The sequence below is a fragment of the Choloepus didactylus genome, chromosome X, assembly GCF_015220235.1.
Source record: "Choloepus didactylus isolate mChoDid1 chromosome X, mChoDid1.pri, whole genome shotgun sequence".
Lineage (NCBI taxonomy): Eukaryota > Metazoa > Chordata > Mammalia > Pilosa > Megalonychidae > Choloepus > Choloepus didactylus.
This window is the reverse complement of record NC_051334.1, coordinates 96,107,193-96,122,486: the sequence shown is the minus strand read 5'-3', so window position 1 is coordinate 96,122,486 and position 15,294 is coordinate 96,107,193. Positions and strand designations below refer to the sequence as shown.

Genomic DNA, 15,294 nt, shown 5'->3' with positions numbered 1-15,294 from the left:
GTCCCCCGTAGTTATTCTGGATTATTTACTAGTTGTTTCTGTTTTTTTTTCAGTTGTTCCATGGGGACTACTTGGCTTCCACTCCTCTCTGTGCCACCATCTTAGATCTCCCACAATGAGGTTTTAAAAACTACTTTAATTTTTATTCTTATTCTTTTTTGTGGTAATAAAAATGTTCAAAAATTGACTGTGGTTATGAATGTACAACTATATAATGGTATTTATTGTGAACCACTGATTGTATGCTGGATGACTGTATGGTTTGTGAATATATCTCAATAAAATTGAATTAAAAAATTAAATGTAAAAAATGAATTAAAACTTGATTTCCTGTTTTGAAGCAATGTAGACCATTCTAAGAAGTGTGTGTCTGAACCAGTAGTTTTAAAAGATTGTTTATCCTGTTGATTAAAAATCTCTAGAAAGCCCTTTCTAAAAGTCCAGAATGGCTGGGCATTATGTATCTTTGAAAGGACTAAGGCCTTGGGACCAGTAGGGTGCTTTGGACAGCCAGGTAGCAGGAAATAAGCTCTTGAAATGCACCTCTAAGTAACACAGATTAGGAGATCTATGTTGATGACCTCTGCTTCCAACAGGAAACAACATACCCCTGGCAACCACTGCACTTAATGATCATGGTTCCCACAACACATTATTATAGCATCTTCCATATTTCAGGCAGTTTTAACATTTCCTTTCCACAAAATTTAATTACTTTTTATTTCCTGCAGGTTCTTCTTAAAAAGTAATCTATATTTTCAACTGATACTTGTTTTATACATGAATTTTTAAAATGTGATAAAGCTTAACTTGGCTTGGCAAAAAGCAGCTTTCTGTGTGCCTCAATTATGAGACCATTTCTTAGTTGTACTATAAAGATTGAAATGGAATATATTAGTGTTTTCACCCTGCACAGTAAAACCTCAATCAAGAAAAAAAAGAGACAGTTGGTTTAGGTATACTAATATCAGATAAAACAGAATTTAAGTCCAAATCTGTTTTGAGGGACAAAGAAGGTCTTTACATACTGATAAAGGGTTCAATCCAATAACAATTATGAATATATATATATGGACCTATTGGCAGAACCTCAAAATATATGGGGCCAAAAACTGACAGATTAGAAAGGAAAAATAGAAGTTTTTACAATAGTAGCAGACTTTAATACACCTCTTTCAATAATGGATGGAAATTCTAGAGAGATGATCAATAAGGAAATAGAAGATTTGAAACATACTCTAAAACAACTACATCTAAGAGACATGTATAGAATACAAATTCTTCTCTAGTACACATGGACCATATGTGAGGTCACTAAACAAGTCTGAATAAATTATAAAGTATTGGAATTATACAATATATCTTCTCTGACCACAATGAACTGAAGCTAGAAATCAATAACAGAGGAAGAAAAGGAAAATTCACAAATAGGTGGAAATTAAACAACATACTCCTAAACAACCTATGGGTTAAACAGGAAATCAGATACAAAATTAGGAAATATCTTGAGGCAAATGAAAATACAACATACCAAACTCAAAGGATGTAGTGAAGGCACTGCTGAGGGGGCAATATATAGCTCTAAATGTTTACATTAGAAAAGACAAAAGATTTCAAAGTTCTAAACTCAAAATTAGAAGAACTAGAAAAAGAATAGGAAACTTAATGCAAAGCAAGCAGAAGGAAAGAAATAACGAAGATTACAGAGGCGATAAGTGAAATAGAAAACAAAAAAAACAAGAGAGAATAAACAAAGGAAAAGGGGGACATTACCACCAATGCTGCTAAAATAAAAAGGATTACAATAGGATGTTATGAACAAATGTAACCAACAAATTAGAAAACCTAGATCAAATGGCCAAATTCCTAGAAACACAAAAAACTACCTATACTGCCTCAAGAAAAATTACAAGACTTCAACAGAACAATAACTAGTAAACAGATTGAATCCAGCCAGTAATTAGAAACTTTCCAACATAGAAAAGCTCAGGACCAGGCAAATTTAACAAAATATTCCACAGATAATTAATATGAATACTGCTCAAATTCTCCCAAGAAATTTAAGAGGTGGGAACACTTCCTAACTTATTCTATGAGGCCACCATCAGCCTAATACCAAAGCCAGAAGAAGATAGCACAAGAAAAGAAAATTAGAAACCAATATCTCTCATGAATAGAGATGCAAAAATCATCAAAAAATTACTAGTAAACCAAATCAAACAGAAGATTAATAGGATTATACACCATGAAAAATTGGGATTTATCCCAGGTATGAAAGGGTGGTTCAAAATAAGAAATCAATTAATGTAGTACACCTCATTAACAGGCTTTTCTGGTTTGCTAATTTTGCCATTACGCAAAATACCAGAAACGGATTGGCTTTTATAAACAGGGTTTATTTGGTTACAAATTTAGAGTTCTAAGGCCATAAGTGTCCAAACTAAGGCATCAACAAGAGGATACCTTTTCTGAAGAACAGCTGATGGCATCCAGAACACCTCTGTCAGCTGGGAAGGCATATGGCTGGCACCTGCTGTTCCTTTGCTCCCGAGCTGCATTTCAAAATGGCTTTCTCCAAAATGTCTTTGGGTCTCTCTTACCTTCTTCAGCTTCTCCATACCTAAGCATAAGGGTCTTCTCTTAGCTTCTCCAGAGCAAATTCTGGGCTAGCACCTCTTAGCATCTTGAAACATTCTTCTGCCTGCATCTCCAAGCATCTCTAAGTGTCAGCAAGCATCTGTGGGGCGTTTTTGTCCTCTCTGCTCTTTATGTGAGCTCTCCTTAAAGGACTCCAGTAAGCTAACAAAGACCTACCCTGAATGTGTAGGGTAAAATCTCCCTGGAAACATTCAACCAAGAGGTCACACCCTAATAAAAAAGATTAATAAGTCTTCCCCCACAAGATTGCATCTAAGAATATGCATTTTTGAAGGACATAATATATCCAAACTGGTACTCAGGGTGAAAAAAAATAAACATGATCATCTCAATTAATGCATAGAAGGCATAGGACAAAACCCAGCACCTTCTTGATAAAACACTCAGACAACTAGGAATGGAAGGAAAATTCCTCAACATGATAAGGGGTATAAATGGCAAACCCACCACTAACATCAATCTCAGTGATGAAAGAATGAAAGCTTTCCCTCTAAGAGGATCTATTTCTGAACTCTCAGTTTGATTCCATTGGTCAACATATCTATCTTTGTGCCAGTAACATGGTGTTTTTTAATGCAATTTTATTGAGATATATTCACACACCATATAATCCATTCAAAATATACAATCAATGGCTCACTGCATCCCATCATATAGTTGTGCATTCATCACCACAATCAATTTTAGAACATTTCCATTACTTCAAAAAATAATAAAAAACTAAACAAAATAAACATTAAAAAAATACCTAAAACATCACATACCCTTATCCCTCCTATGATTTATTTATTTTTCTCTTTATTTCATTACTCATCTGCCCATACACTGGATCCAGGGATTATCAGTTACAAGATTTTCACAATCACACAGTCACATGATAAATCACTGGTTAAGTTTATTCCTAGGTACTGGGTTCTTTTAGTTGCTTAAAAATGGAACTTTTTTTCCTTAATTGCCTCCACATTCAGTTCATTCCTAGTGTAAAGAAACACTACTGAATTTTGCACATTGATCTTGTATCCCGCCACTTTGCTGAATTTTTTTAGTAGCTCAAGTAGCTTTGTTGTGGATTTCTTGGGATTTTCCAAATATAGGCTCATGTTGTCTGCAAATCATGAGAGGTTTACCTCTTCCTTTCCAATCTGGATGCTTTTTATTTTTTTCTTGTCTAATTGCTCTCATTAGAAGCTCAAGCACAATGTTGAATAATAGGCAACACTATTTTTTACTTCATTTTTTTCTGTAAACCTAAAACTTCTCTAATTATGAAAATATGAATGATAATTTTACAAAAACATTGTGCTAAGTGAAAGAGACCAGATACAAAACACAACATATTGCATTTTTCCATTAATAGAAAATGTAAATACAAATAAATTTATAGACAGAAATAGATAAGTGGTTATGTAGGGCTGGGGAAGCATAGAGGGATTCAGAGGAGATTGCTAAAGGTAGTGGGATTTTTCTTTTGGAGTAATGAAAATGTTCTAAAATTGATTGTGGTGACAAATGTGTAACTCTGTGACTATACTAAAACCATTGACAGTAAACTTTGAATGAATTGTATGATATGTGAACACATCTCAATAAACTGCTTTAAAGAAATTATATGGAAGGCTTAGACCCCGAATAGCTAAAGCTATCTGGAAAAGGAGGAAAAAATTTGGAGGACTCACACTTCCTAATTTTAAAACATATTGCAAAACCAATGTGCTATTGCCACAAAGACAGATATATAGACGAATGAAATCAATCCTAGAGCTCAGATATCAACCCTCACATTTCTGGCCAACTGATTTTTGACAGGGGGCAAATACCACTCAATTGGGAAAGAATAGTCTTTTCAATAAATGGTGCCAGGTAACTGGATCTCCATTTCAAATAAAAAGGAGGTCCCATACCTGACACTTTATTAAAAAATCAACATGAGAAAGGGGCAAGATGGTGGCATAGAGAGGAATGGAATTTAGTCAGTCCCCTGGAATGACTAATAAACAACAAAGAACTAGTAAATAATTTGGAATAACTGCTGGGGGACAACTTTGATTGTCCACACACCATACACCAACCTGGAATGGGAGGAATGCCTGAGATCACAGCATAGAATCTGTAAGTAAAAGCTGTGGAACCATGCCAAGAGCCCCATCCCCCAACGGCAGACCAAATGGCAAAACCTCCCTGTGGTAGAAAGTAGCAGCACTCTCTGAGTGAGCAAATATAGCTCATCTGAGCTCCAACTGGGGTTTTAATTAGCAAATGTGAACTGCTGAATAGAAGCTACACACCTCTAACAAGCAGACAGAGGACCTTAGTGACGACTGACCTTAAAGAACCATCTGTCCTGGGAGGGGGAGCCCAGAAGACAGGGTGTTACCTCTGACGGACCAGTGAAACTGGGGGTTCATGTACTGGCTCCAAAAGGGGTCTTTCTGTCCCTTTTTCTCTCTCTCAAACTGAGGGGCTCAGAAGAGAAAGCTGCAGCCATTTTCAGTTTGCAGAGCTCTGACCCAGACAGGGATGGAGATAACAGAGTCAGAGAGACTATCCAAATGCAGATGATAACTCCCTAGGGGGTGTACCTTCCCTAAGAGTAAGGAGGTGGGGCCCAGCTTTACCTTCAGAACCAGACCCCAGAGCCTGGGGGAAAACAGCCAAAACAGAAACTAAGGAGGCCATACCTCCTTAAACAAGTTGGGAGCAACAGGCTGACAGGCACCACCTGCTGGGCAGGTTAGGAAAAGGACAGTGACTGGAAACCACACAGGAAAGTCTGTCATTCCTCTCAGATACACCCTGAATATAACCCCATTCCGAGACCTGAACTCATTCTGGTCTGAGAAAATCTGACTGGGGTAACCAAAGAAACCAGATGCCTAGACAACAGAAAACTACAATCTATACTAGGAAAAATGAAGATATGGCCCAGTCAAAGGAACAAACTTATACCTCAATCGAGATACAGTTGAGATATTGTTTCACTTTAATGAAACAATCTATTAAAGATTTTCAAAGAAATATGCTAAATCAAATAAAAAACCAAATCAACGAGTTCAGGGAAGATATAAGAAAAGAGATGAAAGCTATAAAGAAAACACTGGGTGAACATAAGGTAGAAATCTAAAGTTTGAAAAAACAACTGGCATAATCTATGGAAATGAAAGGCACAACACAAGAGATGAAAAACACAAAGGAAACATATAACAGCAGATCTCAAGAGGCAGAAGAAAACATTCAGGGACTGGAGAACAAGACATCTGAAATCCTACACACAAAAGAACACATAGGGAAAAGAATGGAAAAAAAATATGAGCAACATTCTCAGTGAATTAAAAGACAAAATGAAGTGCATGAATGCACATGTCATGGGTCTCCCAGAAGGAGAAAAGAAGGGAAAAGGGGCAGAAGCAATAATAGAGGAAATAATCAATGAAAATTTCCCATCTTTTATGAAAGACATAAAATTACAGATCGAAGAAGCACAGCATACCCCAAACAGAATAGATCTGAATAGACCTATGCCAAGACATTTAATAATCAGATTATCAAACATCAGAGACAAAGAGGGAATCCTGAAAGCAGCAAGAGAAAAGTGGTCCATCACAAACAAAGGAAGCTTGATAAGACTACGTGTGGATTTCTCAGTAGAAACCATGGAGGCAAGAAGGAAGTGGTGTGATATATTTAAGATACTGAAAGAGAAAAAACCACCAACCATAAATCCTATATCTGGCAAAAGTGTCCTTCAAATATGAAGGAGAGTTTAAAATATTCTCTGACAAACAGGCAATGAGAGAGTTTGTGAACAAGATACCTGCGCTATTAAGGGAGTACTACAGACAGATAGGAAAAGACAGGAGTGAGAGGTTTGGAACACAATTGTGGGTGATGGTAGCACAGCAATATAAGTACACTGAACAAAGATGACTGTGAGTATGGTTGAAAGAGGAAGGTTAGGATCATGTGGGACACCAGAAGGAAAGAGGAAAGATGAAGACTGGGACTGTATAACTCAGTGAAACTTAAGAGTGCTCAACAATTGTGATAAAATGTACAAGTATGTTTTTACATGAGGGAGAACAAATGAATGTCAACCTCGCAAGGTGTTAAAAATGGGGTGGTATTGGGGAAAAAACACAATGCAAACTAGAGACTATATATAGTTAACAGAAACATTGTATTATGCTTACTTTAATGTAACAAAGGCAATATATCAAAGCTAAATGCCTATAAGAGGGGGACATAAGGGAGGGTTATGGGACTCAGCATTGGTGATGTTGTCTGCCTCTTTTATTCTACATTAGTTTAATTCTATCTTTCCTTTTGTTGCTTTTTACCTGTCATGTTTCATTTTCTTTCTTTTTCTTTTTCTTTTTTCTCTCTACCTTCTTTGACTCTTCCTCCTTCTTTGTGGAAGAAATGGAGAAGTCCTTATATAGACAGCAGTGATGGTTGTGAATACATAAATATGTAACTATACAGGGAACCATCGATTGTTTACTTAGGATGGAACGTATAGTGGGTGAACAAAACCGTCTTACAAAAAATGGGTTGATGAAGAAACCCTGAGGGCACTACATTGAGTGAAATAGGTCAGACACATAAGGACAAATGTTGCATGTTCTCACTGATATGAATAATTGTAATATGTAAACAAACAGACATGAAATATAAGTTACCAGGATATAGAATGAGGCTAAAGGATGGGGAGCGGTTGCTTATTATGAGCAGAATGTTCAACTAGGTTGAACCTAAGTGCTTGAAAATGGACAGAGGTGACAGTAGCATGTTATTGTGAAAATAACTAACAGTGCTGAATGGTATTTGAATGTGGTGGAAAGGGGAATTTTAAGAGTCACATATGTCACCAGAAGGAAAGCTGGAGGTTAAAAGATGGGAACATATAAAACAGTGAATCTTGTGGTGAACAATATCTGTGATTAACTGTACAAATATTAGAAATCTCTTTCATGAACTAGAACAAATGTATGACAGTATAACTAGAGGCTAATAATAAAGGGGCATATAAGGAAAAATATATACCTATTGCAAACTACATACTACAGTTAACAGTATTTTAACATTCTTTCATCAACAGTAACAAATGTACTACACCAATACTAAGAGTAAATAATGGAGGGGTGTGGTTAGGGGTAGGGGAGGAAATGAGTTTTCTTTTTTGTATTTATTTATTTTCTGGAGTAATGAAAATGGTCTAAAAATTCGAAACAATTAATTGTGGTGATGGATGCACAGCTGTATGATGGCACCGTGGGCAACTGATTGTGCACTCTGGATCTTTGGATAATTGTATAAAATATGAACAATCTCAATAAAATTAAATTTAAAAAATCAACATGAAATAGATTAAAGATCTAAGTATGACAGCCAGAACTATCAAACTCCTAGAAGGAAATGTAGGGAACCATCTTCAGGACCTGATGTTAGGCAATGGTTTCTTAGACTTTACACCAAAACACAAGCAACTCAAGGAAAAAAAAATAGATAAATGGGACCCCCATCAAAATTAAAATCTTTTGGGTCTCAAAGTTCTTTATATTCGAAGTAAAATTATGATCTACACCATGGGAGAAAATATTTGGGATCCACTCCAAGGAAGGTTTAATATACAGACCATATAAAAAATCCTTCAACTTAACAAAAAGACAAATAACCTATTTAAAAAATGAGCAAAAGACTTGAATAGACATCTCTCCCAAGAAGATAAACAAATGGCCAGAAATCTCATGAAAACATGCTCAGCATCATTAGCTATCAGGGAAATACAAGTCAAAACCACAATGAGACTCCATTTCATACCAATTAGCATGGCTGATATTAAAAAAAAAAAAAGCTAAAAATAACCAGGGTTGGAGAGGATGTGGAGAAACAGGAACACACATTCATTGCTGGCAGCAACGTAAAACTGGGCGGCCACTGTGAAAGACAGTTTGGCGAGTCCTCAGAAAGGTAAGGATAGAACTACCATACGACCAGGTAATCCCACTAATACATATATAATAAAAAATTTGAAAGCAGGAACTTGAACAGATAGTTGCACACCAATGTTCATGGTAGCATTATTCACAATGGCCAAAAGATGGAAACAAACCAATTAACCCACCGATGAATGGATTTTAAAAATGTGGTATATACAAATAAAGAAATATTATTCAACCATAAAAAGGAATGAAGTCCTGATATATGTGACAACATGGATGAACCCTGAAGACATGTTGAATGAAATAACCCAGACACAAAAGGATAAATATGGTATGATCTCACTGATTTGAAATAATTAGAATAAGCAAACTCATAGTCAGGATCTAGAGTAAAGGTTACCAGGGGGCAGGGTAGGGACAGGGAATGGGAAATAAAAGCTTAAAATGTACAGGGTTCCTATTCAGAATGATGGAAATGCTTTGGTAATCAATGGTGGTGATGGTAACACAATATTGTGAGTGCAATTAACCAGCCTGAAATATATATCTGAATATGACTAAAATGGGGAAATGTTAGATTTTATATGTTAATAAATTTTTAAAAATATTCATGGACGTATACTACACAAACAATGAACTCGAAGTTAAATCGTGGAATGTAGTTAATGGTATAATTTTTAAAATGTGCTATCATCAATTGTAACAAATGTTCCACACAAATGCAAGGTGATAATAATAGGATGGTTTATGGGAATACTGTATTTTATGCATGACTGTTCTATGAACCCACAACTACTTTAATAAAGCAAAAAAAAAAAAAAAAAAGATGGGCCAAAGACTTGAATAGATATGTCTCCAAAGAGGATATACAAATGGCTAGAAGGCACACAAAAAGATGCTCAGCATCATTAGGGATCATGGAAATTCAAATCAAAACCAAAACGATAAACCATGTCACACCCATTACAAAGGCTGCTATTAAGACAATGGTCATAGAGTCAGAAACTAGAATACAGATTGCCAATGGGCCATTGTGGGGGTATAAAATCAGGAGTTAATGCTTAAAATGTATAGAGTTTTTATTTGGGGTGGTGGAATAGTTTCAGAAATGAATAGTGGTGATGGTAGTACAACACTGTGAATGTAATTAACAGCACTGAATCATATATTTGAATGTGGTTAAAAGGAGATATTTTAGGTTGCATCTATGTTACCGGAATACAAATTAAAAGAATTGTACAACACAAACAGGGAACCCTTATATGAACCATGGACTATAGTTAATAGTACCATTGTAATATTGTTTCATTAATTGTAACAAATGTACCACTCTAATGCAAGGTATTAATAATAAGGGATGCTATATGGAACTATATTTTCTGTATGATTTTTCTGTTAACCTATGACTTATCTAATAAAAAATGCAGTAAAAGGATTCTGCATTCATATTATTATTTTTTAAATGTCTTTAAATACTCACTCCACTTTACAGAAACCTAAACTGAAAATTGTAGAAGGCGTATTACAGATACAGCTTACACAGGAAAGATGTTATTGAATTTCAACCAGGAGACCCATACTGGAAGGAAAACCCTACTTCAATAGAGAGGAAAATGAACATTTATGTTTTAAGTTAAAATAAAATTTTTAGGGGATGTATGTATAGTTTTTTTAAACAATCCTGTTTTAACATTTTCGGTTGTCAACTACTGGTACAGTTAATGTCAAATATGAAGGCTTCTATTGTATACACACACTTTTTCATACAGTTTAGAAGAGGCAGTCACAGACTCTTTGAACACCATCATAGACCTCAACTTAAGAACACATGTTTTAGACATATATTCTAATCCAACCAATAATTATACATGGTATTGTAATATGACAAAGGAAAGTGTCTTAATTCTTGGAATTTAAGCAACAATCATCTTTTAACCACAGAAAGAATGTTTAGGAACTAATAATATCTCTTGTAGTATAGAATTTTTTTATCTGAAGTTGAACAATTCTTTTTTTTACTTTTCTTTTGTTAAAGTAAAATTAAACTTAATACGTTATTTTTAAAATTAAAAAATAAGAGGCATAGTGTGATACCATTCTTATAAAACTAAATCTATTTACCCCCCATCTTTCTACCTCCATGTATGCATGGAGAGATGTCTAGAATAACCTTGGATTAAACACTGATATCAACACTGATACTATTACGGATTGGAAGATTTTCGGTGATTATTTGTTTTTTCTATACTTTTGTGTAATGCTTAAATTATTTAAGGATAATTAAGTATCAATTTTCTTAAAAAATTGTTATTACTTTATAGAAAAAAAAAAGAATCTATGGCATCATCATGCATCCTGGAAGAGTAATGAACAGAGAAGCAGGGAGCCTGGAGTCAAATATGACCCTTGGAAAGTCTAGTCACTGTGAAACTACTCTGGGCCACAGTTTCCTCTGTAGTAAATGAGAAAAGGAAGAACTTGAATTAAGTGAGCTCAAATTTTCTTTTAGCACTAATATTTTAAGAATTTAAGTGCTAACCCCTACATAAATTCTTAGGAAACATTTTTCAAAAATAAGTTTATTGTTTTATCCATCAATTATCTCAACTACATATAGATTTAATAAATAATGTTCTCTTTCTTTGCTATCAGCTTGCATAGCTTAATCACATTACAAACTACATAGTGCACTGTATCCTTGACATTTCAAAATATTGAAAAGGAAATTTTGTCTACATCAATAATTAAAGAGATGCAGTAATGAGAATACAAGTACAAAAAGTCCTTGTGGTAACACTACATACTGCTTCAAATGTGAGAGGGAAGTGTTAAGTATTGGTAATTAAAGAAAGAAGGAAAGGAAAAAAAGATTGCATATCCCAAAGCCCTCCTTCTTGATCTGAACAAGTGTTAGAAAAATTAAAATAGAATACTAACACAAACTAATTAAATCATTAGGAGAATCTTATTTGTAAGTAAATTCAAGAATCTTATGATATGGAGGTAAACTTACAAGAAAACTACAGAACAACTCTAATAAACATTTATGGATGGGGTTTCTCAGCACTAGGTAGTTTCAAAATTGAGTTTGTATATATGTGTTTTCTTTTTAGCTTCAAAAGTCTTTGTTTTAACTATCAATTAGTTGTTTTTTGCATTATATTAATCTGTTGAACAGAACAGGTGCCAGCAGGTGTAATTTTCTGTTAATTAAAATTTTAATGTTATATAGCTCAACAATGAAGCAGTATTTCTCCCCATTAATTTTAATTCAGTGTCTCTGAATGTAATCTCCAAAACCAGCATTTATATTATACTGTTCAATCATATTTAAACAAATTCAACCTATTTATTTGTGAAAATCATGTAATAAAGAATGACATTTCCAATGTCGAGGTGCTAATGTGAAACCGCCAACATAAGAGTTGATACCAACTATATCTCTCTGAAAATAAAATGTTGCAGGTGCCATGTGACGTAGAAATATTGTCACACTTAAGAGTTTAAACAAATATATAAATGTTGCTATCTCTCTAAAGGAACTTACCTTTGCAATTATTATTGACTGAACTGGATAGCAGACAGTTGCTCCTAAAGTGGCCAGTCCCAGAGAATAAGCAATTTTCTTAAATCTAGAACCTATGAAATTCAGAATATTAAATTCCAAACAGATGCAACCAGATACTTGATGCTTTCATAATTTTAATGTTCTTTTTGCTCCCCTTCAAGTCGTCACCCTATAATAAATTGCTCTTTAGGTAATAATACTTATCAAGACAGTAGATAAAACATCCTTGAGGATCTCAATTCAATTAATACCCCTTAGTAGTCAGGTCCAATTAAAGAAAAGAGTTCTTAATCTAACACTGATTATCAACTTTGCAAAAGGGTTTGCTGATTTTATTCATTTTTAAAGCTAGGTATTTTTTCATGTCCTAAGAAACCCAAAGTTATAACCACTGGGAGTGGTTAAACTGGGGTGGGAACCTCAGGATTGAGCATCACTTGCTTAGCTTTTCCCTTATCACCACACCACCCCTAAACACCTCTGTGGAACCCTACATTCTATAGAATAGTTTGAAACCCACTGCTCTAAGCTATAGCTTAGTCCCAACAGATAATAGTTTCAAAACAATATATATCTTAAATATGGAAATAAATGCTTGTCTGGGCACCTTGGGCTTTGTAAATATGATCTAGGCAATTAGAAAAAGGGGATAAGTGGGATTAGTACTTTTATTCTATGGAATAAATTTTTACAACCCCTAATTTAAAAGAAACAGCCTATCTGGTATATCAAGAAAAAACTAAGGTGAATAATACTTGGCAAGGTTGTCAGGCAACTTTGCAGTTTAGGGAAGTTAAAAACAGGAGGTATTTCTCTGTCAGGTTTATCCATTATAAAGAAGCCATCTACAGTACAGCGGGCTTGGGAGATGGGAGTAAGTGGGTTTCTTCAACCTCTAGTTTAGCTTCCCTATAGATTTAGACCATTTTGTTTGTGGTACTGGGAAAAAGGGTCTAGGTATTTAAAAACACGTCCTAAGTTGTTCCTATGCTCTAGTCCTGATTAATATTATTCCAGGACTTATTAAGACTGTAGTTTGGTTCTTGAATTTACTGTCCTTAACATCTTTCACTGTAGGTTCCCTTGACTCAGCCAAATTCTTCTAACTGTGCTACTCCTAAACTTAGAAGACGGCAGTTTTTCCTTGATGTGTCATTTTAAAGATTAAAAGATTTACCCTCATCCTCTCTTTACTTGATGAGAGTCCAGTCTGCAAGAAAATAAATTTCATTTGGGTGCCAATAGCCTTAGTCCCATAATTAGGGAAGGACTCGAGAGACGGCCACTAACTAGCTATGTACTATCCACTAAGAATTTCATTTCTCAGTACATATATCTGTAGCATAAAAGGATTAGACTAAACTAATAGCTTTCAACCTTTTTTGACCATAATATTATATAACAAATTTTACATTATGACCTATATGCACATACACATACACACACATTTCACTGAAATAAAAGTTTCACACTATTTTCCCATCCTACGTACAAAGCTATTTGTTATTTTTTATTCTCCTCTATTTTACCTTTTAATAAAATGCCTCCTGAGATCCACTTTATTATACCACATACTAATTGTTGAGATTTGTAGTTTGAAAAAACATTGGGTTAGATTATTCCATCTCTGACATTTGGAGACATAATGGACGACCTAAGGAGCATTATCTCTTACAAGAGGATTATGAATTTCTCACTGAGAACCTGAGTAATATGTTTTGGCCAATTTCTTCAAAATTTAATTCTGTGAGTCTTTTTACATAGTGATCTTGGTTTTCAATGATTTTCTAATGAAGAATTTATAATACATATTCAATTAGAAGTTAGAATAAGGAATGGGATATAGGGAGGCATTAAGATTAGCTATAAGGAAAGAGGTTCACTGGGATGAGATATATAGGGTACAGTTAGAATGCAAGAATGTTCTTATAATTGCACACAAGGTTCATACCCAATTAAGGCATGTGTAAGTTGAGGCTGCTTCAAGGACTAAAGCTGAGTGTGGTAGATTGAATCATATCTTCCACAAAGACATGTTCAAGTTGTAATCCCAGGTTCTGTGGATGTGAACTCATTTGTAAATAAGATCTTTAAAGATGATAAGGCCAAACTGAATCAGGGTTAGCCTTAATGCAATATGACTGAGGTCCTTTTAAGTGAAGGAAATTTGGATGCAGTCAGTAAGTTGAATTCAGAGGAGGTTACAGAAGATAGATTGCCCCATGATGAAGGCAGAGATTGATTGCCAGAAGGCCACCACAGAACACTACAGACTTTGGAGAAATCCTGATCCTGCTGACACCCTGATTTTGGACTTCTAGACTCTGAAACTATGAGACAAAAACTTCCTATTGTTTATGCCAACCATTTCTGTGACATTTGTCATAGCAGCTCTGACAAACTAACACACTGGGTTAACCAACTACAAGGTATCTGATATAAGCTTCCATACTATTTCAGAGGTGCGACTTCTAACCACAATGTAATTTAGTTTGGGGACAACTGGGGTGTGGACAGAGAATGGATGGAAGGTAACCAACATAGCTATTGACCACAGCACTACAAAAATTTAGTAAATGGTTGGGTAACAAGTGGAGGCAATAAGCCTACTGAGAGGGATTTGCATTGCTAGAGCTGTAAGAAGGTCAAATATAAATTAATTCAGCAAGTGATTATAAAAGAGGGCTATTTAATGTTGTGCAGAAAAGAGTTACCATGGTGGGCTGAGACTGCTATCTTTAGAAAGGCCTGCTTTCAAGGTTAGCCCTTGACTGGCATCTGGGAACTTCACTGGTAAACAGTTCCCTACACTAATATAAAACATACTTTAAATGATAAGGGTGGCTCACCATTTGTGCAAATAATGTGGCTTATGATGAACAACTGTTTTCCTTCTGGGAGTGTGGAATTTTGGTATATGTTAGGCAGACAATGCCTATGTGACCAGCCCCAAATGAAAGCCCTGATCATTCAATCCTTAATGAGCCTCCATGCTGGAGGAATTAAGGATGTCCTATATGACTCCACTGGGAGAGGACCCTTGGAAGCTTCCCATTGGTTTTCCCTGGACTTTGTCCCATGCACCTTTCCTCTTTGCTGATTTTGCTTTGTATACTTTCACTGAAATAC

General features: G+C 35.1%; 1 protein-coding gene across 1 annotated transcript in view; it reads right to left on the bottom strand.

Annotated features, from left to right (window-relative positions):
* Positions 1-15,294, bottom strand: part of APOOL (apolipoprotein O like) — a 235,977-nt gene that overhangs the window by 59,004 nt on the left and 161,679 nt on the right. The window contains exon 6 of the mRNA XM_037821546.1: positions 12,145-12,236. Within this exon, the coding sequence (XP_037677474.1) occupies positions 12,145-12,236 (92 nt within the window). The remainder of the gene's footprint in view (positions 1-12,144; positions 12,237-15,294) is intronic.